This window comes from Lolium rigidum, chromosome 5 (genome assembly GCF_022539505.1).
Source record: "Lolium rigidum isolate FL_2022 chromosome 5, APGP_CSIRO_Lrig_0.1, whole genome shotgun sequence".
Classification (NCBI taxonomy): domain Eukaryota; kingdom Viridiplantae; phylum Streptophyta; class Magnoliopsida; order Poales; family Poaceae; genus Lolium; species Lolium rigidum.
Window position 1 is genome coordinate 192973516 of NC_061512.1, and position 22601 is coordinate 192996116.

Below are 22601 nucleotides of genomic sequence, written 5' to 3' on the forward strand. Positions count from 1 at the left end.
GGACGGAAGCTTTTCATGCAGTTGAAACTTCAGATGAAAACTGGGATGCAAATGGAAGACATGATTGCACTGCCTCTCATCTATAAATGTACAATGAAGGTATATCAAAAGATGGTTGTTTACAAAAATGTGTAACTAAACACTAAAACGAGTGTCCTCTTAACTGCAAGAACCGACAATCGTGTCAAGGTAGAATGAACAGTGTTTTCGACACTAAAGAACAGTTATAAACCTGAAGGCCCTTGTCAGCTAGTATTAAGCAGCACTATTTTTGAAGAACTAGCCAGGTAGCATACATGTCGCAACATAGCTGCACGAACTGTTGAACTTGTCAAAGTAGAATAAGATGAGTTTTTTCGACTCTAAAGAACAGCAGTTAACAGCCTCATGTCCCGTGTTAGCTGTTTGAAGAACTGGCCAGGTTAATTGATTCAAGTGGTTATTCATGTTGCCACCATATATGGGTGAGAATCCAAACACTCGGGCACTTCCATCCTGTCATATCACTGAAGAGGGATTGTGCGGCACGGATCTTGATATACTTGTGCTACGTTCTGACACGAGACATATTCTGTCTTTCCTTTGAATTTCATGGACAAAATAGTTTGTCTTCCTCTACTCGGAATCGGTGCTCACCTTTCCTGACTCTAGATGTGACTATTCTAGAGCTACAGTCAACCTGTGAACTTCTAAACTATGTCACTTAATGGCTCAGCTGAATTTGCTGCATCATTAACAAGTAACTTGCTCTCAATAGGCACTCGACAAATCGGGCATGACTGGCATTTGCTAGAGCAGGGTCTGCAAGAGAAACAAAAATGGAACTCTGAAACTGCACTCAAAGATAAATAACAAAGCCTACCACCATCATGTGACAAAAAGATGTACCAATATTTACTTCCATAAGTTCCAGAAAATGACCGGTAAACATAAAGAGGATGTCACAGTGAAGAGAAACTTACTCGCATAGAACATGATGGCGGCATGGACGGAGAACAATGCAGATGTCCCACTCAAAGCAAATTCGACATAAGATTCGTTCCTGTGTTCACGCAAAAATTATCACAATTATTAGTTCACAAAATGCTTTAACATTTTTATTATGACAACATTCTCGCCCAGTCATATCACAAAGTGATTAAACTTAATAATCGTTCCAAAATGCAAATCAAGACAATGCTAGAAGTTGCAGCACGCCGACAAACCGGAGGAGCTCCTGATAGATACTCTTAAGCTGTATGTATTTGTCCATTAAAGAAAATAAAAGGTAAAATGTATACATTCTTTAGCCTCTCACACCGCTGTTGGCTAAGCTTTGCCACCTTGCTTTGCTCTCCTAATGCTAACTGAAGTCTCTGTACCTGAAAGTATACAGGACTAATTAGCACGAAAAATCACTTTTCACATTTCAAAAACCCAGGAGCATATGCTCCTGGGTGCCAAAACGCCTAGTCCCATGTTAACAAATAAGATAGCGCAGAGCATATAACAACATAACCTCTTTGACAAGAAGTTTCTTCGGCATCTCTTTTACCATCTCTGGTGGATAACTGCAAAATGTACTATACCTGCAAAATGCCGATAAATAACAAGACCAGTCAATGGAAGAATTCAATTATCCTGGACACATTTATAAAGCTTCTGAAGTGATTACCTTGTCAAGTATTAAATGTTAAGTGATCAGCAATATTATTACCTAAATACACACAATTCAAGATTTACATGTATAGGTGATTTTTTTGTTAATGAATGAGCACGCAGTTGAAACAAATTAATTTATCTTCAAGTAGTTCCCAATTGAACTGCACTCAAACAAGAAATTAGTTTACTAGTCTTTTAGATTTTGGATCATCTAACATTAGATGGGACTCTCCATATTCAGTTGTGGGCTCAACATGGCAAGTTCTTTTGGACACTGATTATCTTGGTTTTTCCTCTCCACACTCAACAAGACCCAGACCATTATCTTTGCACCGAGATGCATTTCTGCAGCACACTACCCCATTCCCTCTACCAAAAAGGGTGAAACACAGCACCAATAAGAAAAATGTTACGCCATCCTTCTGTTTTAAGATGGCAGTGACCTCAACATGGGCATCATTTACTTAATTATGTTTTATAACTTCTCATAGACTTACATACAAGTACTTAATTATGTCTACACAAGAATACAAGATAGAACTAGATAGAATTATGCAGTGAATACCCAACGTTATTTGTATAGCATAAATGGGCTTGTTCCTCTTTGCTATGTTCATCAATGGACCACGCGATGAGCCTGAACAGTAGTGGAAATTAACTAAATGAGAATCAAATCTGAGCTCCAGTGATAAATATGCAACTTCCAGTTTACAGAAAGAAGAAAGAGGCCTGAGGTAATAAAATGGAAATAGAGAGCACGTAAAACCTTGAACCATGTTGTACCAGCATAAACAACTCATCGATCTTTGATGAGATAAAAATATATCTTTCACTTGTAATGCCATCTTGTAATTTAATAACAAGCCTTTCAGAGAATCTCCAAACGGCAAAAATTGCAGCGACCAGTTGTAGCAGAAGTATAGGTGAGAAAATAGCTCGGACTGGGATAAACCGTGCATTAGAAGGAGTACCCTGCACAGAAAATAGACAGCTCACATGTGGCACACACAATTTATGTGCTGAACATAATACATAGGATGTTGGTATGTCAGCTCAGACATTAGACATTTGTATGTGGTATCCCACTGAACATAAGTTAAAGCAAAGAAAGATGGTAAGACAGTGGCTACCAATAAATTTTGAAGGAAACAAAGCATTTAGAAGAATGTAACTGAACAAACCTCTAAGCGCATACACAGAAGAACTTGAAAAATCAGGATAGGAATTATCAGTACAGGGCCACCAATATCCTGCAGATTACATGGTTTTCTACATCAGAATTCCTTTTGCAGAATAATTGAGCACTTATATTCGTGTTGCACACTCTGTCCATGTGAGATAATTTATTTCTGTACCAAGCACTGGCTGTATACCGACCATGGGATTGGACCACCTTGCGCAGACAAGAAAAGCAAAGCACTGGGATATTCTGCACACAAAAAAATTGTCATCAAGCGATTAGCAAGAACTGTTCAATGGAATCACAGCATGATTTAAAATGTGGAAATGCATTTGTTACCCAAAGTTGATGAATAAATCCCACCATCCCAGAGTAACTGCATCACCTGTGGCATATAATATAACTTGGTCAACTCAAAAGCCAAAAAGTTACTATGATATTCTGGTACATGGATAACTGCTTCAAATTCTTAGCCAAGGTTGACTACGATTGCTACTACTTGTAAACAAGTTATCCTCACAAATTGACAGTGCTAATGTAGCAACAAAGTACATAAAGCTACATATTTAGATGTAATGTAGTAAACGAAGGGAAAATATATAATTTCCAACAGCACAACTACAACATGCTCAATAGTATTTGTATAGCTTACCGCATAATTTAAGAAGCATGAGTGAAGTAGCCGCTAGTAGAAATACCATGGAAATGGCAATCCAGAAGTGCTAATGAAATATGAAGTTGTTAGTATGATCAAGGTTAAGTCTACATAAAATTCATTTAGTAATCAACATTGAAGGACTTATAGCAATGTCAAGAGTTTTGGACATCCCTTGCTGATATCTAGTGTCTTAAAATACAGTGCAGTATGTGTATATAAGTAGGTTTACATCTAAATGTAGTCATGTGCTCAATCATGCAGCACATAACTACACATAAACAACAAATTGATTGGCCTTCTTTAACCCTTTACAGTATGCAGATTCTCCCAAATGAAAGAAAGGTGAGGATTGTTACAGATGATGAAAGGGTGGAATTTAAGGTTCAATTTTAATATATAAGTCAAAGAATCAATAACAGGAAAGAAGTGCAGTTGATTAGAGGGAACTTCATGTTCAAGTGCCTCCAAGAAAAGCCATGTGAGACACCTTTGCCACAAAATATATATTTACTTGATAGAACTAGACCTAGCAGACATATCACTTATTGGGAAAGGCAACATTTTTACAACATTTCTGGTCAAAAGTTTACAATTGATATTCGAAAGCTTATAGGTCCTATTGATTCGATTTAATGGTAGACAAACAAACCAACACAATCGAAATGTTAAGGAACAGCAGGTGCAAAGAGTACTCTGGATTCTTACAGGAAGCCTCTCCCAAATCTCTTCATCAGTGATTGTTTCCCCGTGTCCAGGCATTAGAGCACCAAACGTCCTAATGAGTGAAATGTAGGAAGCGCAGCAAAACAATGATCATAATGCACTCAAGTGGAAATGATAGCTGAAGTATTCTTTACGACATATTTCCTGACAACGGTGAATTTTGTTCGCTCAAAAGCTACAGTCATTTTGTTCACATCACCCTTTAGTAAATTGCATGGAAATTAGCATCCCATAAAAGGTATTCAGCAACACAGTAGCAAATAACAAATATGCAAGTGATAATGATCGACCACTAATTCACTATCATGTGATTGCTAAATTCAAAAGTATTCTCTTCACAATTGCACATCAGTTTCTACATGTGAGACAATGAAAGTAACACTGTACAGGTTGGGTTATTGTTGATTAAAATGTATTGTTGAGTAAAGTCTATCAGTTTGCATCACAGTAAAATCTTATCATGGCTAGGAAGTCAGAAGATTGCTTTAAAATCCTGCAAAGGTTACAACAATACAGTATGGAATGCTTGTCAAACTGTTTTATCAACGCATGGAACTGAAGTTCATAAATCTGCACACTTATTAGTATAGCCAGGCAGTTCACACGGTCTAAATGTTAACTTATGGACAATGATTGGCAGTGGCTCAGCTTGACTGGATAAGTGGGGTGCATCAATAGCATGCCTTGATCAAGTATTTAATCAAAAAAACTAGTCCACATTAACGGGATGTCGATTTGGAGGGACAGTGAGGGCCCACCGAGTTAACTATACTACTGTTGATTGGACATACAGGCGTTTAAAGTACAGGGTTCAAAACGTCAGTGAATAACATGAAAGAGAAACACTAACTTTTCTATAGATTCTAGTAATCCCTCTGATCCATAATAAGTGTAATAAATCCCCGACAATTACTATGGATCGGAGGGAGTAGTAAATTTCCAGTAGTGATACATACAAAACCATTTGTAGCTTTTCCCTGAGGAATTGCCACTTACCTAAAATTGTCAACCAGCGTAATGATTTCCAAGGCCAAGAGTGGAAGGAATACGAGCTTTAAATCCAGAAAAGATTCACCGTGACCTGCAGATGACAAATGCACATTCAGCTGGAAGGTGATAATAAAGAAAGACATATATAATTGAATTGTGTTTTTTTTTTTTGGAGAATACATACTAGGCTTTAGATTCACCATTATTACCTTCCAGGTAAATACAGAGAAGCAGCTCAAACGCAACTAGCAAAGGCGTGGCAACAATGGAATGGCATGGAATCCGCTGTGAAGTCTAATATTCTAATTAGCATGCTGCCAACAAGTTCAACTTCAGAATGGAAGAATGAATTTGGACCAAAAGAATCAAACGCACCTGGTAACTTTGAGGCAATGCTGGAGAAGGCAATGTGAATCTATACCGAGCAACAACAGCATGGAACAACCACAACGGGATGAAAAGCACCCTGCGGATTTGTTAAGCATCTGGGTATAATTAGGTTGTGAATGTGAAAGCTTGTTTTATCTGAAAAATAGCTGGAGCATGATTTATACGACCAGTTGCCAGTTCTGGGCAGTGGACACTTACACATGTGCCATGAATAACCATGCAGTACAACACTAGAAGTTGATGCGTGCGAGCAGCACACCATCAGACGAGGGGAAAAAATTGGATGATCAACAGTAAATGCATGGTTTTAGCTGGTTTCCAGAGAATATGAGTTCAGAACACACACACACACACACACACACAGTACTGAATTGAACAAATAATTTCTCAATTCACCGATACGAAAATTGGGCCCCTGCCGACAGGGTTCCTCGCATTTTAAGAACAGTCGTTTCTCCCTTACTTAAATTACCGCGATGCTACTTCCCCATTGTACTCATCCTTTTTCCGTTTCAAACCACCAGTATCAATAGGCCATATGCCATACCGTAGAAACACGAATCTGCTGGCCAAATTGAAATGCAGCTTTCCAACAGTAACAGGTCGGTCGTGGGCTATTTCCTATTCTATTCTCGTCTTCCTCAGCGATTAATCTAAATAAAACGTCCAGAAACAGCAGCATGCCACCCAACCAAAGGAATAAGAATGCTAGATATAACTATAGTACTCCCTGGTTCCATTTCATCAAGATGAAACCACAGACAACTACACTAGATTTAAACTACACACGACGACAAATGACGCCCTCCAGCCCAACTTTCGAGCTACTGCTAACTGGCAAACGCGAGATATTTGCAGTAGGGAAGGGGATTGGAGCAGTGAGCTCACCACCAGGAGCGGGGGAAGAAAATGCCGTCGAGCTTGAGGGCGAGGAGGACGGTGAAGCAGAGCAGCAGCGCGTGCGCCGCCGCCTCCTGCGCCGCCCTCCGCACCCGCCTCCACGTCCCCGGGGCGCCCCTGCTCACCCGCGCCGCGGCAACGGCGGCGGCGGCGGCGGCGCTTGTTGCGTCGGCTTCACCTAATGCTGCTACCCGTGCCATGATACGGGCCTGTCACGGACGGCGGCGGCTCCGCTCCGCTCGTTTAGAAGCGACGTTTTCTTCGTCCGTGATCTGCGAGTGGAGTGCGAAAACGATGTGGGGGCCCGGCCCGTTGGATGTTGCTGCTTCTGTACTTGTCACTTGTCAGCTTTAGGAGCCCCGTCTCATACTCTCATTATCCTTTTCTTAGCTAAAACCAAACATGGTACAGTGTACATACACAACACAACTTCAGGTGCACTTTTCAATGGATATTATCTAAAAGAGACAACAAAAACATGTTGTACAATGGATATTATCTCTACCGCTATCTTTAACTGGTTCACATATAAGCGTTAGACAACCTTCTTTCTCCGTTCTCTCTGCCAAAACAACAAAAAATTCATACATCAACTCTAAGGGAAAGGCTAACAGTCCATTGTACATGCCCTTACTACACCTTTTGAGTTTCTTTTCACAAAAACACAACACTCCTGTGCTAATTAAGAAATTATTCACAACACCCTAATGCAAGCAACAAAAAAAATTGTCATTCAAGGGCCTGAAGAGTATTTTCTCATCCTTCGTCAAGTGAAAGCCTCCACAGCAGACCATCATACATGATGGGGAAACCCAACCTGGAGCAATCACAGAATGGTGCGTTCTCATTCATCACCCTAAGTTTCCCTAGAACTTGGTCTGAATTACTCCCAGAAATTACTGGGGCGGTATTTGTTTACAAGATACATTGGGCCATTCACAAAAAATCTGGCTACTCCTCATACAACCTACAGCTCGCCTGTTTCTTTCCTACTGTACACCAATTAATCCTCACAAATGGTGGCGTAAGGACAATCCAGAACTTCTTCCAACTCGGATCAGTTTATCTTCTTCAAGGGCTTGAATCTGATCTTTATTTTCTTGGTCGGTGGTGTCCTTGCAATATCTACAGCAGCAGCATCCTTGTTTGAAACCTGGGGTTCAGCGCTTTGCTCCGGAGCTGGTGGTGTCGCTGCCAAAGTACCCTGCGAGTACGAAGGTTTCACTATTTCTTGCTGAGAAGAAAGACGGGCGCCTTCCTTCTGCTTTCTGGCCAACTCCTTCTCCATCTTTTTCTTCTCTTTCTTGAGTCGCTTTTTCTCCAGATACTCCGGGTCATCTTTCTTGTCTCGTTTTTCGTCTCGGTTCCGCTTCTTATCTTTCTTGTCCTTTCTCTTCTTCTCCTTAGAGTCCAGCCCGTTGACAGATTCTGGAGCTTGGGTTCCAACATAGCTGGTGGACACTCCTTCAAGCTGACTGCTCGGCTTATCTACGCTTTCCTGCACATTAATGGCAGGAGAGAACTGATCCTTAACAGCATCTAGCCTTGAATCAGCACCATCTAGCCTTGAGTCGGCTGTACACTGTAGTTCCTTGGAAACCTCATGTGTGTCCATCTGTTTGGCATTGCTGACGCTCGCAGACATCCTTGATTCACGGTCATGACATGAGTTCTGCTCCTCGATATGATTACTTGTGTTCAGTGGCTCATTTGGCGCTCCAACCATGGGGGCATCCACCGACATTGAACTACAAGGACCTACTTCGTTTTCGTTTCTTCCACCATGTGAATGAACTTTGTTATCAGCACCATCTGCTTTACTCACGGAAGATGCAGCACCATCTGCTTTACTGGAAGATGCAGCACGCCTAACCCTGATTTTGACAACGTTCCTTCTCTCGCTGCAGTTAGATATATTGTCAGCCTCTTTGGAAGGTCCAGTGGTAGGTAAAACCTCACGAACACTAGGAGTGCTAGTGGAAGGTTCTTGAGGCCTAGATAGTTGAGGAACTGAGGAATCAGCTTTAGTATGCTGATCGATAGATATCTCCTGGACCAGTGGAGAAGGGGCGGAAAACTTTGGAACTCCATACAGTGTTGGAGGCCTGCAATGGAAAACATATCAGTACAAGGTACAATAGACAGCAAAACATATTTTATGTCACGTTCCATGACTTCAGATTTTGTGTGTCATTAGAAGAGACTATATCTAGCAAGAGGAGAGCATGTCCGGTGATACCACTTTTTAGGTGATACCGATACCAATATTGAAATAGTACACTTCTGAAAAGCATTCCATATTTCTTTTTAAATAACCATATATACTGATTAATTACCACAAATAAAAAATGGAAACGCAGGCCACAATTAGTATTGATCAGGCACTACTTTTTTAGAGGAATGATGCACTACTTAGCATAACAAAAGAGACACTACTTGTCACACCTCAACAATATGCCAGTTAGCTTTGCAGTTAAAAAGCATATTGAATAAACAAACTTCATTCCTTTTGCCCCCATTTCAGTAGTGCCAACTTATATGCAAAGGTTGCATCTCACAATATAACAGTTGAACATGAGAAAATGTGTCAAGTACTAACAATTACTAACCTTCCAGCAGCAATTTGCAAAATGCAGAATACATTGTGGCGGAGTAGAACATTGTTGTACGATTTTTTGCTACCAAGCAAGTGAAGGAGACCAACCAGTGTTGGTAATTTTATCTGATCAGTGAGGTTAGATTCAATATTTGCTTGACATATGCGCAACACATGAACAGCCAACTTTGTGCCTCCTGCAATAACTCCATGTCACAAAATCAAATCATACAAAAACAAACCTAAAGTACTATACAAAATCCAACCTCGCAAAGATTTTTCTTCATCGGCATATTTCAAGAACAACAAGAGAGATGCATCTACGCCTTTATGATGAAGTTCGAGATCAAGAAGAACCCTGCTAGCTTCTATTCGGACTTTCCATGGTTTATCCATGTTACGGAAAGGGGAGATCAATTCACAAATACGTTCCTGCAGCAACAAAAGGTTGCACCACATGATTGCAATATGGAGGAAGCCCCTACGCTGGGAAAATATAGGGAGGACAATTAAAGGGATCGTTCTTACAAGGCAAATGGAGGATGATACCCTCTCCGCTATACGTGCAAGGGCCCGAATACAGCTGACAGTCAAAACCCCATTGTAACCAGGCATAAAGCTGCACGGAGATTTCAGGCCAGTTAGAAGGAATTGCCAAGATAGGAGTACAAGTACATAAACAACAGTACTAGGGCAAAACATACTTGTCGAATTGCAGGAGTCGGTCGATACGCTTCAGAAGAGAGGATAGCAGGCCTATACCCTGAAAAGAAACACAATGCCATTCCTCAATATTAATGACCTCTCCCAAGGTTTTCTGAAAATAACACTTTGCAATCTCTCAAAAGAGTGCCCAGTAATATAAACCAGTATATACTTTAGGGCCAAACAGATCAACCTACCAACACATCTTGCTTTGGTGGCCAATCAGAGGCAAGGAAAAAGAAAGTGCTAAACCAAAAGGAATTAGGATGGACCAATATATCAGCCCAATCTGACCCACTTGCATGTTGCATCATTAATTTTATTGTTGGCAGAATGATTAATGTACCAGTTGAAACAACAGTTGCACACTAGGCCAGGACAGGATTCAGTCAGCCTGTGCAATGACAGTTATAAGCGGTTTTAGCTGGTTTGTCAACCCGGTGAAATACTCTCTGGTTTTGACCAGGTTGGTTTGGTTTTGGCAGGTTGGTGTAAATTATAGCTGCCATATAACACTCTGGTATGCCCTTAAATATGGTCTGATCTAAGTGTAGGAAAAAACCATGATTAGTTCAGCTATAGTGCCTTAACTGGTAAAATATATTTCCCCCAGTAAGACTGATCATCCAGTTACTGCATAGTTAATCCCACACAGAAGGTATCTAAAAGATATACATGAGAAAATGTATGTAGTAAACGGGGTGCATCTATACAAACCTGCTGGCCAAATTCTACTTCACCTATTGCCTGGACCATTGCAGCTAGCCAGTAGGCATCAGAGTATACATTTCCGTTGTTATCATTGTACTGAAAATGGACAGTAGAAAGAAATATACAAACGATTAATGGGCTAATTATTATTGTTAACAGATCAGCAAGTAAACATGGGCTACAAGGTACTCAGAGATAAATGCAAACCTTTAGAAGCTGAAGAATAAACTCAATAGCTTGTCTCGGGCTACTCTTATCTGATGATCTCACAAGAGCTACTGCGTGGGGAATTGCCTAATCGAAGGAGCATAAAGATACATCAGTCAACAATGGCTTGTGATCTCAAAAAAAAACAATGGCTTGACAGAACACGACTTGATTACTGCAGCATCATTTTACAAATAATGCAATGAGATAAAATCCAGCCGCCACCCCCCCCCCCTATTTGCTTTCTATTTGATTGTTCAGTTGAGATATCATGAACCAAATGTAAGGATGCAAGTGCAGTCCCGCTTATACTAGAAGCAGGATCCGGTTTGACACCCTAGTCATGACCCAAAAGTCTTTGATACGTTTGATTGAAAGTTTTTCCTTGCAATTTGAAACTTCAGAAAATTCCAGAGTCTCAGTTTGTACAACCAAGGTCCAGGACCCACAAGATCCCAACCCTGATTGTTTGTCATTGACCAAAAAAAAAGTTTGCTTCTAGGTTTCTTACAAGGGAGAGAGAGAGAGAGAGAGAGAGAGAGAGGATGGGCAATCCACTGCAATAATCTTTTAAATAGCTTGTTACTGTTGAAGTATATGTGGATTGCCCGACCTTCTCCAAAAGTTCGGACTTTTGGATCTACTAGATGGCACCAAGCAGTAGAAACATAAGCCTGGACTGATGGAAAAGGTTTAGCAATCCACATATACTTCAACACCCCCTCTCACATGTGGCTTAATAAGGTTGTTGTTGTTGTTGTTGAAAAAGCCGAGACTTAGAGCCCAAGACCTATGTTCCAATATCCTATTAAGGGCTTGTTTGACTCGCAGGATTTCAAAAACATAGGAATGGGAAAAACGTAGGAATAGGATGTCATGACATATGAATCCTGTACGAAGTAAGAACTGAAAACAAAAGACTGTGTATTACATGTTGTTTGGTTGTGTTGTAGCAAAATCACAGGAATTTTTCTGGAGGATTGTATGTATGTCATAGTTGTCATAAAAACAAAGTAAAATTTCCATGAGGTTGGACCTAAGGGAAATTAACTTATGGACTTGCATACAAAGTAGATCGTAGGAAAAAAAATCTATGGTTTTAAATCCTACAGACCAAACAAGCTCTGTGGGGAAAAAAAATCGTAAGGAATATAATCCACCAAAATCCATATGGAATTCCTTTGAACCAAACAAGCCCTAAGTTTTATGCGACAACCAGTAGAACCAAAAGTCCAAACTGACGGAAAAGGTTGGGCAATCCACACATACTTCAACATGAAACTTAATGCTGGTTATTTCATGCATGTAAGCCTAATTTTCCTTTCTAATGACCCAGGAGAAAGAATATCTCGCTATTATTGGTAACTGTAAGCCCAACTCTTCTGATATTTCCAAAAGGGTGTTGAAAGTGTATTTAGCAACTACAGACAAACACTCCTGAATATGCATAGATAATGTTGGTGATGATGCTATATGATGGATTATGTTGCCACAGTTAATCACAAATACAATTCCTACCTCAGTGCATTACCTCAAGAACAAAGTATTCTGGAATATCATGGAAGTCGTTTGGCCTATCAGTAAAATAAAACAATGTTTATTACACGTTTAGAACTCAAAGCAAACGGTTATGGATACATGACGGTTTGTGATAAAAAAGTTCTATTGCAGAATGTAGATCTTGACCTGGGTAATCCAATATCTGCATCGAACCGGCGGCTTTTATAGAATTTAACCAGATGAAGCAGCCCAGCTAAGTCGGTGTCCTAAATGAAGAGTAAAAGGTTCAGGTAAGCAACAAGACAACAGGGAAGAAAGTCTTACACCAAAGCATGTTTCCTTGAAAATGATAGTAATGTACAATCTTCCAATTTTTTGACTGAGCAGTGTAAGAAAGTGTTACACCAAAGCATGATTCCTTGAAAATAAAAATGACAGTAGTGTAAAATCTTCCAATTTTTCGACTGCCGCAGTGTAAACAAATGCGCACATCCTAGCATAAGCTATTAAAGTGGGACGACATTTAAAGATCTAGTCACCACAAAGGCATACTGTACACACTGTATTTTACTTCCAATTCAAGTATATTTTAATCCTTTGATTTTTCACCCTATCTGCACCCACATCCACATCAACAGTTGAAATATTAATGCTACATTTCACAGCCTGGATCTCCCTTAGTAAAACACAGGAAAAAAGACGAACTTTCCAACCCTTCCATCACAAATGTGTGAACTGAATCATCCTATAAATCATAAATAGTAGCAAACAAACGAGCTTAAAGAAGTGTACCTCAGACGCAGTTACAGCTAATGCATATGCCGCTTCAACTCTGACTCTCCAAAAGGCCTGTCGGGTTACAAATCATTATGAAGTGACATTGGACTTACAATCTCAAGAATGATGTCAAAATACCTTTGTATCATTTAAGAAATTATTGAGGGCATTAATCACAGCAAAAGAGAGCTGAGGTAATTTCTCCAAAACAGCTATCGCCTGTGACTGGGAAATGACATCTTTGTCCTTCTCCAACTGATTGATCTGCAAAAAATGATACAGAACTTGAAATGCTGAGGCATACAATAAAAAAACAGATATATCTTGACGGTATCATGTTTAATTAATTATTAATTTCCATTCTCCCCAAAGCTTAGGGTACTGGCAAACAGTCATTTCAATAAGCGTCAATGCATCATATACAGAAGTCTGACAGAGATGAAAGTGATGTGTTCAAGCTCATTTACTTATAAGGATCATATTTTCCACAATGTATAAGCGAGGATACTCACACTCTTACAGACACTCGTTAGTGTTTCGCTGGTATGAAGCAAAAAAAAATACATTATTTGAAATGCACTATGGATATTTTATGGATGTGCTTTTAGATCAACAAGGAGGCAAGACCATCTGTATTTATATACAACAAACATTCAAAAGATGTGGTAGACCAGAGGCTGGGTAAGACATGTAGTATAAATCTAACCAAACTCAGCCAATATTTATGGTGCCATCCAGAATATAAGGCAGAAAAAGATCTGAACCGTGAAGGCAAAAGCTACACTAGTCCTGACTTACAAACACCTTCTGAACTTATAGATTTCCCTAACCAGTAGATCTTCACAACCAAGTATAGAGTTTAACACATTGATCAAAATGATAAAAATAAAATAGAATAACCACAGATCTGGATCAATAGGGAAGGCACCGTGGTAGTTAAAGAAGAAATAACAACTAATTTCCTTTGCGCAAATTATTCAGCATTAAGTTTAACTGGTGATACGTACCCACATCTGAATAGGCTGGTGAAAATGGATTTCAGCAAGGTATTCCATTTCTGGGTCCACTCTGATCCATAGTAAAGGTGCATCCATGCTGCAGTACATAGATCCAAAATAAGTTTCAGGCAAATAGCAGGAATAAAAAAAAAGTGAATTAGGCAAAATAGACCTCATGCGGTTCTCTTGAGTCGAAGCATCTACGTTGTCATCAGAACCATCAGGTTTGGAGCCCTTTTTGGTTTTCTGAAACCGCTTTGCTGCTACTTTGGAATGGCACTGTAATTCCACCACCTGCAAAGCTTCACCAGCCAATGGTAGAATTGGATGATCATACACTCCGTCAGTTTCATGAACACGCACGCTCATCATTCCAGGCCATCCAGTAGCACCTTCTTGAATATCTCCATCCGTGTGACTATCAGAACCAGGCTCAGCTTTTGCTGTGCAACCCCGTGAAACAGCTAATTCAACCATATTTCTCCTTTTGCTATAGGAGATTCCCAATCTTAAAAGCAGAAGAAATATGTGTGCGTAAGCACATGGGGATGACAAAAGGATGGATTTCTCATAACTGGGCAAATCTGAACAAGGAAGGCTCGTTTACCTCATAATTGGACATCCACAAGATTCAATCCACCGTGGGAAAAATTCTTTCAGGAATGGACGTTCCAGATTACCAATCTTATTCGCAAGGTGCCTAAACTGAATAATTGAACATAATCTAATGAATCATATTGTGTGCAGACTGCGAAGTGCAGGTACTGCTATGCCAAGAGAAGTCCCAAACTCAAGATTATGATCACAAAGTGAACAAACAGCTAAGGTAGATGAGATTGATATACCTCTTTCGTACTTAGTGTTCTTGAAGCACGAGTTGAAGCCACTATCATCTGCAGAATCTGAAATTGGAAACGATGAGCACATCAGCCTAAATGTGTGTGTTCATAGTTGACAATCAAGAGATCTATAAGTACCCAAAGATAACCAATATGTAGATAAGAAAAGGAATGTTCAGTCACAACGAACCATTCCTTTTTCTTTTGCAGATAGTATTTAGAATCGAAAATTTGAGCAAGAACGAACCATTCCTTTTTCTTTTGCAGATAGTATTAAGAATCGAAAATTTGAGCAAGTGGCGTTCACTAGTAATAACGTAATCAATTGAATATCAATATGTATCCTACAGGTACATCACAAAAAGTATGCAAGTAGTTTTCAGAAGTTAAATCAACTGGTTAGGCAAACTGCTGCATTGATGTAGACAGGGATTGTCAAATATACAAACAACAGAATAAGAAAGAGGCACATAGCAACCTTCCGAAAAAAATCTGGTCCCATCTGCTTCTCCAATGTTTGAAGAACAGCTACCTGTTTAAAAGGAAAAAAAAAAATGTGAGGGAACAGTGCACAAAGCTAGTTGTATATAGTTCAAAAAATCAGAACTTACTGCCTTCAATGAACGGATTTTCCCATACGAGCCAAACGTTTGAGTTCCATACAGATCAGTTGAAGCAGCAGGAGACCCCAAGCCAGTTGCACCACTGACATCAAACTGACATACGGTGCAGTTGGCCTATTGCAAGTACAAGAAAGGGTTTTAGTAGTAACAAACAAGAATCTAATGAGTAAGATCAAGATGAGAACGCATTGCTGCAGAGAATAATTGGAGCTTCAAAGCCAGATATTAATATTTGATCCTTTCATCGGATTTATTAATCTTTTGTTCTTCTCCCTTCAGCCAAGACAGGCAACTTAGTCCCAAAAGGTAGGGAAAAAATTCTTGGAACCAATTAAGGTGAATTCTCCAGGCCATATCAAGGTGAATGAATATAAAACAAAAGGCAATTGAATCCTGTTCAACGTGGTGGGTTAATGTTTAAATGATGATGCAAATCCACACAACAGCTGTGCGCGATAGCCGATAGGTATATGCGTTTGAAGAGCAAAGTTGGTTTAACCATACATCCACATATAGTATAGCTAGAACATATAAGAAGGAGCTTAAGTCAATGACACAGTGTGACCAAAGATTTGTTGGTTAATGATTAGCAACCACACATACATATAACAAAATAACAAGTGGCTTCATCAGATAAAATCCTTGTAGGTGCTCCATGTATAATAGGAACATTTGTTTCAAAATGGCGCACTTCTGAATAACATGATATATACATCATATTTACAATTTCCAATATATAGTTATGGCCTGAGATGCATGTGTACCTGAGAATACACAAGGTACATCATGTGTCGTTGCAATTGCAGGTATACTAGGCTGTGCTTTAGCATTGAGGTGGATTATTATCACAATTTCGTTTGGCTGACCAGCTTTTGCCTATTTTATCGTTCGGCAAACAAATTTATTTCTATTTCCATTGCTATTTACTGACAGAACTACAATAATAAGTTCAGAATAGCAGGTTCAGCAACTGCAAACTGAGCTCTAGTAGTCATACCTACTCCAAGGACGAGAATCAAATTACTATTATTAGCTATCATATAATGTTCTAACAGCAAGATCAATTAGAATGGCACTCATTTGTTAACAAATTAATAGAAGGCAAGGCACTACAGTAAGAACTGTATATCAACGTTTCTGATAACAGCAACATCATGACAGCCATTATTTTCAGGACGCTGTAGCATAACGAACTAAGATACAGAAGCATTTCAACATTAATTAACTCCAGCTTTCCTTTTAAAAGAAATATAACAACAAAACCGGGTAACCAAACATGAATAATTTTCAGTAACTGATTTAGCATTATATCTTGATTAATTAGAGAATTCTGGTTCAAACTTCCAAATAGGTAGTTCTCACTCATCATATATGTATGATTAACAATTGAATGTTTAAAGAGAAAATCAATACAAGTATTATGCAAGTAAAAAAAAAACATACCTTGAAACGCCTATAGCGTGCCTCATTATTCCCAAGGTAACGCTTGATAAAAAGGTCCGTAAGAAAACCAGCCAAACCATCCAGTAGCCATTCTGCTCCAACAGAATATTATACCATCAATACTTCGGCATTTTTTACCTATGTAAGTTGTATCACATCTGAATTAGCAGGTAGAGATGATTTACCATCATTTGGCTCTTCTGCACTTGTGTATACGCCGAACCACTGCCTTGCAAGGGCGTATGCTAGTTTGATTCTCGTGCCAATAATCTGAACTATTTTATATGTTAGATACAGCAGAACTATCTGTTATGTCTTAACTAGGTAGGTTAAGAATTTGCCAACAAAATTTTAATCGAAATGTCTTCACATAAGAGCAAAATATGCTAAACAAGCAGACCTCGGGATATTCTTATTACTAATAATGGATCTGTCAAATATTAATACCAGCATGAATGATCATTAAAGCATTATACATCCATCATAACCAATAAAGAAGTTGCGCAGAGATGACAGAATAATTTCACATACAGTTCTGCTTTATGCTATGAGCGGGCGAACAGGGATGGAAATTTAAGGACCATGACAAGTACTTCTGAACAACCAATTTGTTAAATATTGCATATCGTGGTTGTGAAATAGTCACATTATTGGTGGACTAGCAGGGGAGAAAGCAAGAGAACACTGGGGAGAAAGCAGAGAGAACACAAGCATGCACCTGATCTATAACTTTCTCATCATTTAAGATATCTGCACTGAAGATGCATGTGGAGGCTCCAAAGCTCATTGGTGATACAACCATTTCAGATGGAAGAAAAATTTGCTTGTATAAACCAAAGGGAAATGGTGCAGCAAGATAATCTTCGTAACAGCTGCAAAACAACAATCATGAAAAGCAAATGTCAAGTAAGAAAGTTTAGTGATAAATGCCAAAGCAGAAGCTTCTCAAGATATTGCTACTATATATTAACTCCATACAGTAATATTTGACTAAATTCTGTTTTTAGCACCTGTAAGCATCGTGGAAAAATGATATGGTGTTCTCAAGCTTAGACAAAGTCGGAGATAAACACATGTGTGATACACTTGTTCCATTCTTGTCAGGAAGAACTTCAAATGGACCAACAACCAATGATATCCACTGTGCACTAACAGGAGTGTTCAACTTATATACATAAGTTTTCCTTGGAGGATCTTCCTTGCTTAAGACCTGCATGACGGTGACGCAGCATAAGCAGAATGTAAAAGCACAACAACCTTCCACCATCAGAAAATAATCATTATGCAGTCAATCATATAGAAGGTTCATCGTCATTATGAACACACACAAAAAAAACACCAGATTTCCATTTATAGGTATTTAATTGGGTCAATTCCTGGCCGCATTGCAACATACCTGGTAAAGCAAGTCGCCATTGCTGACTGCGACTAGATCTGTGCTAACTGTAAACTCTAGGTCAAATCTGGGAATAGCACCATTGTGAAAGAGGATTGTTAACATACAACATCAACTAGAATAGCCAGATAGACAAGCAGAATTAAGTAAAATCACTTACGGACAACGTTGTGTGGCACTATCAATGCAAGGGAACCAGCAGTGTGCACGTCTTATTTGACTATTACTATGTAGAACATTGTTGACAAAATGGACGCCGGTTTCAGCCTTCTCCAAAATATAATCTACACGAACCAGTTTTGTGTTCTTCACCTGCAATAAATTACAATAACACATTACAACTACACAAGTCCACTCCAAATTTGAAAAAAAAAAGCCATTTGCATTAACAAAAACCATAATACCTTCTCATTCTCGATATGCATTTCATTTTCCTTGCCCTTCTCATTTTCACTTATGTCTTTCTTTTCTTTTTCCTCATTCTCCTCCCTCTCCTTTTCCTTCTCCTTCTGTGTCTCCTTCTCCTTCCCCTCTTCAGTTTCCTTGTCCTTGTCCTTCTCCCTCTCTTTCTCCTCTGTCTCCATCTCAGTTTTCTCTTCCTTTTCGTTCTCCTTTTCATCTTCCTCTTTGTTTTCCTTTTCCTCTTCCTTGTCATTTCCCTCTGCAGAACCATTGCAGATTTTAACTGCTTTGTCATCAGAAAATTTAACAGAGTTTCCACCATTTTCTTCATGATGTTCACCATTTTCTCTTTCGGGTAACTCAGTGGTTGACTTGACTGATCTCTCAGATGAAATGATGAGATTAGGTACAGATTCGCCATATAGAGAAGAAATGTAAGCTGAGCACGCAGCATCAGCTGCAGTCTTCGGACATGATACTGATAACCAACTCGGTTGACCGTCAACATTTTTCCAGTGAGGAGAATACTCAAACTCAGCAGCCTCACCATCCACCAATATGTTCCGAATTGTCATACTGTCAGCATGTAGAGCGAAAGTATCGTTCTCAGCTAGAAGAACTTTTATCTCGGTGTACCTTAATAAATGAAGCAAACATAAATTTCAGCAAGCTCCCACCGCATCACAAAGGAAATTTGCACGGTACCATTGCAAAATAGCCATAAAATGGTAAAGTACGATCAGTGTGAGGATGACATGCGGCGTGACATGATAGTGTGACGGGACACTATTTTCCAACTCAATGATCTTTAGAAGGTACACACATGCGAGAAGGCTACAATGTGAAGGGCCAGTGCTGCAACACCATGTAACACTATGATGCACAGAATTTCATATAATAACCACTCTGTCCAATCATCTGTATTGGGCTAATGTGCAACCAGAGCTATGTAGTGAGATACTATGCATGAAGGAAGCAGAGTAAGACCAAGAAAAGCAAATGTGTGATTCATAAGTCATAACATGAAATATTGACAAATTTGCTGCTTGCAGGTTTCTGCTGATCTCTCGGATGCTGACTATTAGTCATAACCGTCTTACAACTATTGAACCAGTGGGGTCCTTTGCACTAGCCAATGTAAGAGAACAAATAGGTGTATTTCCTGTATCAAGACCGTTGCAACATGTCATTGTTACTGGCATACACTCTTATGATCTGAGAGCTTATTGCTAAGGCAGTAAACAAAATGGGTTACAATAAAACTTATCCACACATTTTGCCAGCGATTTACTGAAAAACAACTGTTCACCCAGACCATGAGTCTAGTCTAGAACATAAATGTTTTTAACTAAACCACTAACTCCAGCTAAGATTATGATAATGCACACTGGAGAACTACAAAAAACAATGAAAGCAAATTGGAACATCAAAACACTGTGTCTGTGTGTGTGTGCTCGCACACCTGTGCACATTCTGCCTGGCATGTTACACTTGTTTATGTTTTATTCATCCCCTGAAGACAGTTCACACAAAGAACATAACACCAATGCATTACCAAATTACCAGTCAGCGTTAGCAAAACTGCCCTAAGAGGTCACGTTGAAAGGCCTAAAAGAAAACAGGCTTCCGCATGCAGGGGTGTCTACTAGTCGGTATGGCAAACCGTGGAAGTAGTGATAATAGGGCTCCTGATAACTGCGTGGAAGTCATCCGCACAATAAGCATAGCAGATCAGCATGTAAACCCGTCAAAGTTATTTGGGCAGCTTTAGGTAATTCACCCAATTATCCAATGACCATACTCACATCAAGAAGTCAAAAACATGGACTGTGTATCTGAGATATGATAACATGAGAACCAACTCACATGCAACAGATCTGTAGGGTAAGGGTGAGTTTGGTTCCCAGCAAAAATCACTGCTAGCATAGCTAGGCAAGACTTGGTATCAGACAGCTAGCAGAGACAACTCTGGTAGCTCTAGAACGTACTGCACTTTCTGTGTGCATTAACGCTGCAAGTTATGCAGTGTCTCAGACATTTTGGGCTAATGCACTCGGTTGTAAAACAAGAGCTTCTGTTCAACTGTTTTAACATCACGTTAAGTGAACTGGTACATGAACATACAGGGTCAACGGAGTCGAACATGGTACTTTAATGAACTATAATCTGAACATCTTCCTTATGTTAAGAAGAGAGCTACATAGAATTGTGTACATTTTAGCTGACATGTAACATAAATCCAAACTCATATTTCTTTTGGAATTCTGAAATTAACAGTTTTTGGTTGTTCCTTGTAGATTTAAGGCAGTCCAATCGCTCCATTTAAATTTTCCAAATCAAGTGAACTAGCTTCTGATGGAAAACTACATCAGACATCACCTCTGGAACATATTGAATCATCGCACAGGTTTCCAAAACCAAGTGTACCAATTAAGAAACTCCATTTTCAAAGGAACTCTGACTCACAGGTACATATGAAGGAACTACAATGATAGTTTTTCTTTAACCAAAACTTGCTTTCTTTTTCTTTCGGAACAGGTTTGTACCAGCGAAATTCGCATAGTACACAAAAAGACTACTCAAACTGATCCCAGCAGTAACAATTTAGCTGTAAGTATATAAAGTAGCTTTCCCGCAAAAAAGACACAAAGCAGCTTTTGACCAATGGTAGATGAGCACACTACGTCTACAATTTTTATAACAAGGATAAATCAGTTGTTTGTGGAGAGTTCAAATCCATTAAACGTTTTTTAATACTGTGGGAGCACACTACGTCTAGATTCATGTAGAGAAGCAAAAGAGAATAAAATTACTACACTCCTAGGTCCTAGCATGCCTCAATTTTATTCTCTTTTGCTTCTCTACATGGATCTAGCAAGCATGAGAAAGGAGATGGATAGCTAAGCATGAAAAGACTGCTGTATATGCTTATATCAGGCTATTCGCCAACTGGAACCTCATTTTTAACAGTTCAGCTCAGGTAGCTACTGGGCATTTGCATAAGGCAAGAAGCATTATATTTTCTTTGGTACAAGGCACACTGCGTTGCATGATAAACCCACAGGAAAACAAAAAACAACAAATCCTCACCAAATACAATGTTAAAACACTACGAATGTAAGTGTATCTCTATTCAATTAGCTCTGATTCATAGACAAATCAAACAAGGCGACAGTCAATCCTCTGGAACTAAGTGGCCCACTGCATTGCACAATTCCAACGACCATTAAACATGGACCGAAGAATTCAAACTCCAGAGCAAAAACACAGACGCTCACGCCAGCAATATACCACTCAATCACCGATTCCAAACCCTAGGCACCGCGGCCGGAACCATCAACACGCTAAGCATCCGCGAAGAGCAGCTAAAGTCGAGCGCATTAGGGCACGGGCGTGAGCTGGGTGGAGGCTATTGGGGCACAATAAGCGGCGGCGGGGCGGGGCGGCTCACCCGTAGATCAGCTGCTTCTCCATGTCGATGGAGAGGCAGAGCTTCTGGTGGAGCACGGTGGCGCCTCCTCCGCCGGCGCCCCCTTCCGGCTTCTGCTTCCGCGCCTTCGCCATCCCGAAGCTCCTCCGCTTCTAGGGTTTGGAAGCTTCGAGAAGGGGAATTTGGTCGGAGTGCGGTGGTGTCGGGGAGCTTAGCAAGGTGGTGGTGGCGGAGGCGTGGAGGGGCGCCACGTCATCGCCGGCGAACGCTCTGGGAGAGGCGAGCCGGGGAGAAGGGGGCGGACGATTTATAGACCGGATGGGCGAGCGCTCGCCGGCGCTGGAGCCCGTCGCTCGCGGCTCAGATCTTTCGCCGCCCGGCGACGGGCCTGCGTGGACCCGGTCTATGGGCTTCGGCGTGGGACCGGAAGCAGCAAGGGCCGCGAGGACTGACATGGTGAAGTTATGTCACGGCGGTCTATAGACCGGGTGT

General features: G+C 40.0%; 2 protein-coding genes across 3 annotated transcripts; both read right to left on the bottom strand.

Annotated features, from left to right (window-relative positions):
- Positions 1 to 210: 210 nt before the first annotated feature.
- On the bottom strand, positions 211 to 6682 carry LOC124656892. Its single transcript, XM_047195551.1, has 15 exons — positions 6471 to 6682; positions 5568 to 5658; positions 5402 to 5477; positions 5199 to 5283; positions 4185 to 4254; positions 3474 to 3543; positions 3161 to 3206; positions 3019 to 3070; positions 2823 to 2891; positions 2408 to 2613; positions 2207 to 2278; positions 1499 to 1568; positions 1281 to 1361; positions 963 to 1042; positions 211 to 801 (listed from the first exon to the last, which is right to left on the bottom strand). The coding sequence occupies exons 1-15, from the start codon at positions 6680 to 6682 to the stop codon at positions 690 to 692; spliced, it is 1392 nt and encodes a 463-aa protein (XP_047051507.1). The 3' UTR covers positions 211 to 689.
- Positions 6683 to 7308: 626 nt separating this feature from the next.
- Positions 7309 to 22311, bottom strand: LOC124654575 (transcription initiation factor TFIID subunit 2-like). 2 transcript variants are annotated; one of them, XM_047193573.1, is made up of 25 exons: positions 22131 to 22310; positions 18682 to 19315; positions 18438 to 18589; positions 18278 to 18344; positions 17892 to 18091; positions 17600 to 17753; positions 17067 to 17151; positions 16882 to 16973; positions 15427 to 15552; positions 15294 to 15347; positions 14822 to 14878; positions 14584 to 14681; positions 14149 to 14484; positions 13986 to 14073; positions 13117 to 13242; positions 12994 to 13050; positions 12388 to 12467; positions 12233 to 12275; positions 10702 to 10788; positions 10501 to 10590; positions 9783 to 9841; positions 9607 to 9697; positions 9345 to 9510; positions 9092 to 9275; positions 7309 to 8587 (listed from the first exon to the last, which is right to left on the bottom strand). In XM_047193573.1, the coding sequence occupies exons 1-25, from the start codon at positions 22241 to 22243 to the stop codon at positions 7540 to 7542; spliced, it is 4287 nt and encodes a 1428-aa protein (XP_047049529.1). In that variant the 5' UTR covers positions 22244 to 22310; the 3' UTR covers positions 7309 to 7539. The 2 variants fall into 2 exon arrangements, with proteins under 2 accessions (XP_047049529.1, XP_047049528.1); XM_047193572.1 differs by having other exon boundaries at positions 13986 to 14484; positions 22131 to 22311.
- Between the last annotated feature and the right edge of the window lie 290 nt (positions 22312 to 22601).

Bases quoted from the DNA above. Each gene is read 5' to 3' on its own strand.
- LOC124656892 (XM_047195551.1), bottom strand. From the start codon at position 6,682: ATGGCACGGGTAGCAGCATTAGGTGAAGCCGACGCAACAAGCGCCGCC. The intron at 5,478-5,567 runs GTGCGTTTGATT...TAGACTTCACAG, and splicing joins CATTGCCTCAAAGTTACCAG to CGGATTCCATGCCATTCCAT. The intron at 4,255-5,198 runs GTAAGTGGCAAT...TTCACTCATTAG, and splicing joins ACGCTGGTTGACAATTTTAG to GACGTTTGGTGCTCTAATGC.
- LOC124654575 (XM_047193572.1), bottom strand. From the start codon at position 22,243: ATGGCGAAGGCGCGGAAGCAGAAGCCGGAAGGGGGCGCCGGCGGAGGA. The intron at 16,974-17,066 runs GTAAATCATCTC...CTGTTGGAGCAG, and splicing joins TGCAGAAGAGCCAAATGATG to AATGGCTACTGGATGGTTTG. The intron at 13,051-13,116 runs GTATTTTGACAT...GTAACCCGACAG, and splicing joins ATTTCTTAAATGATACAAAG to GCCTTTTGGAGAGTCAGAGT.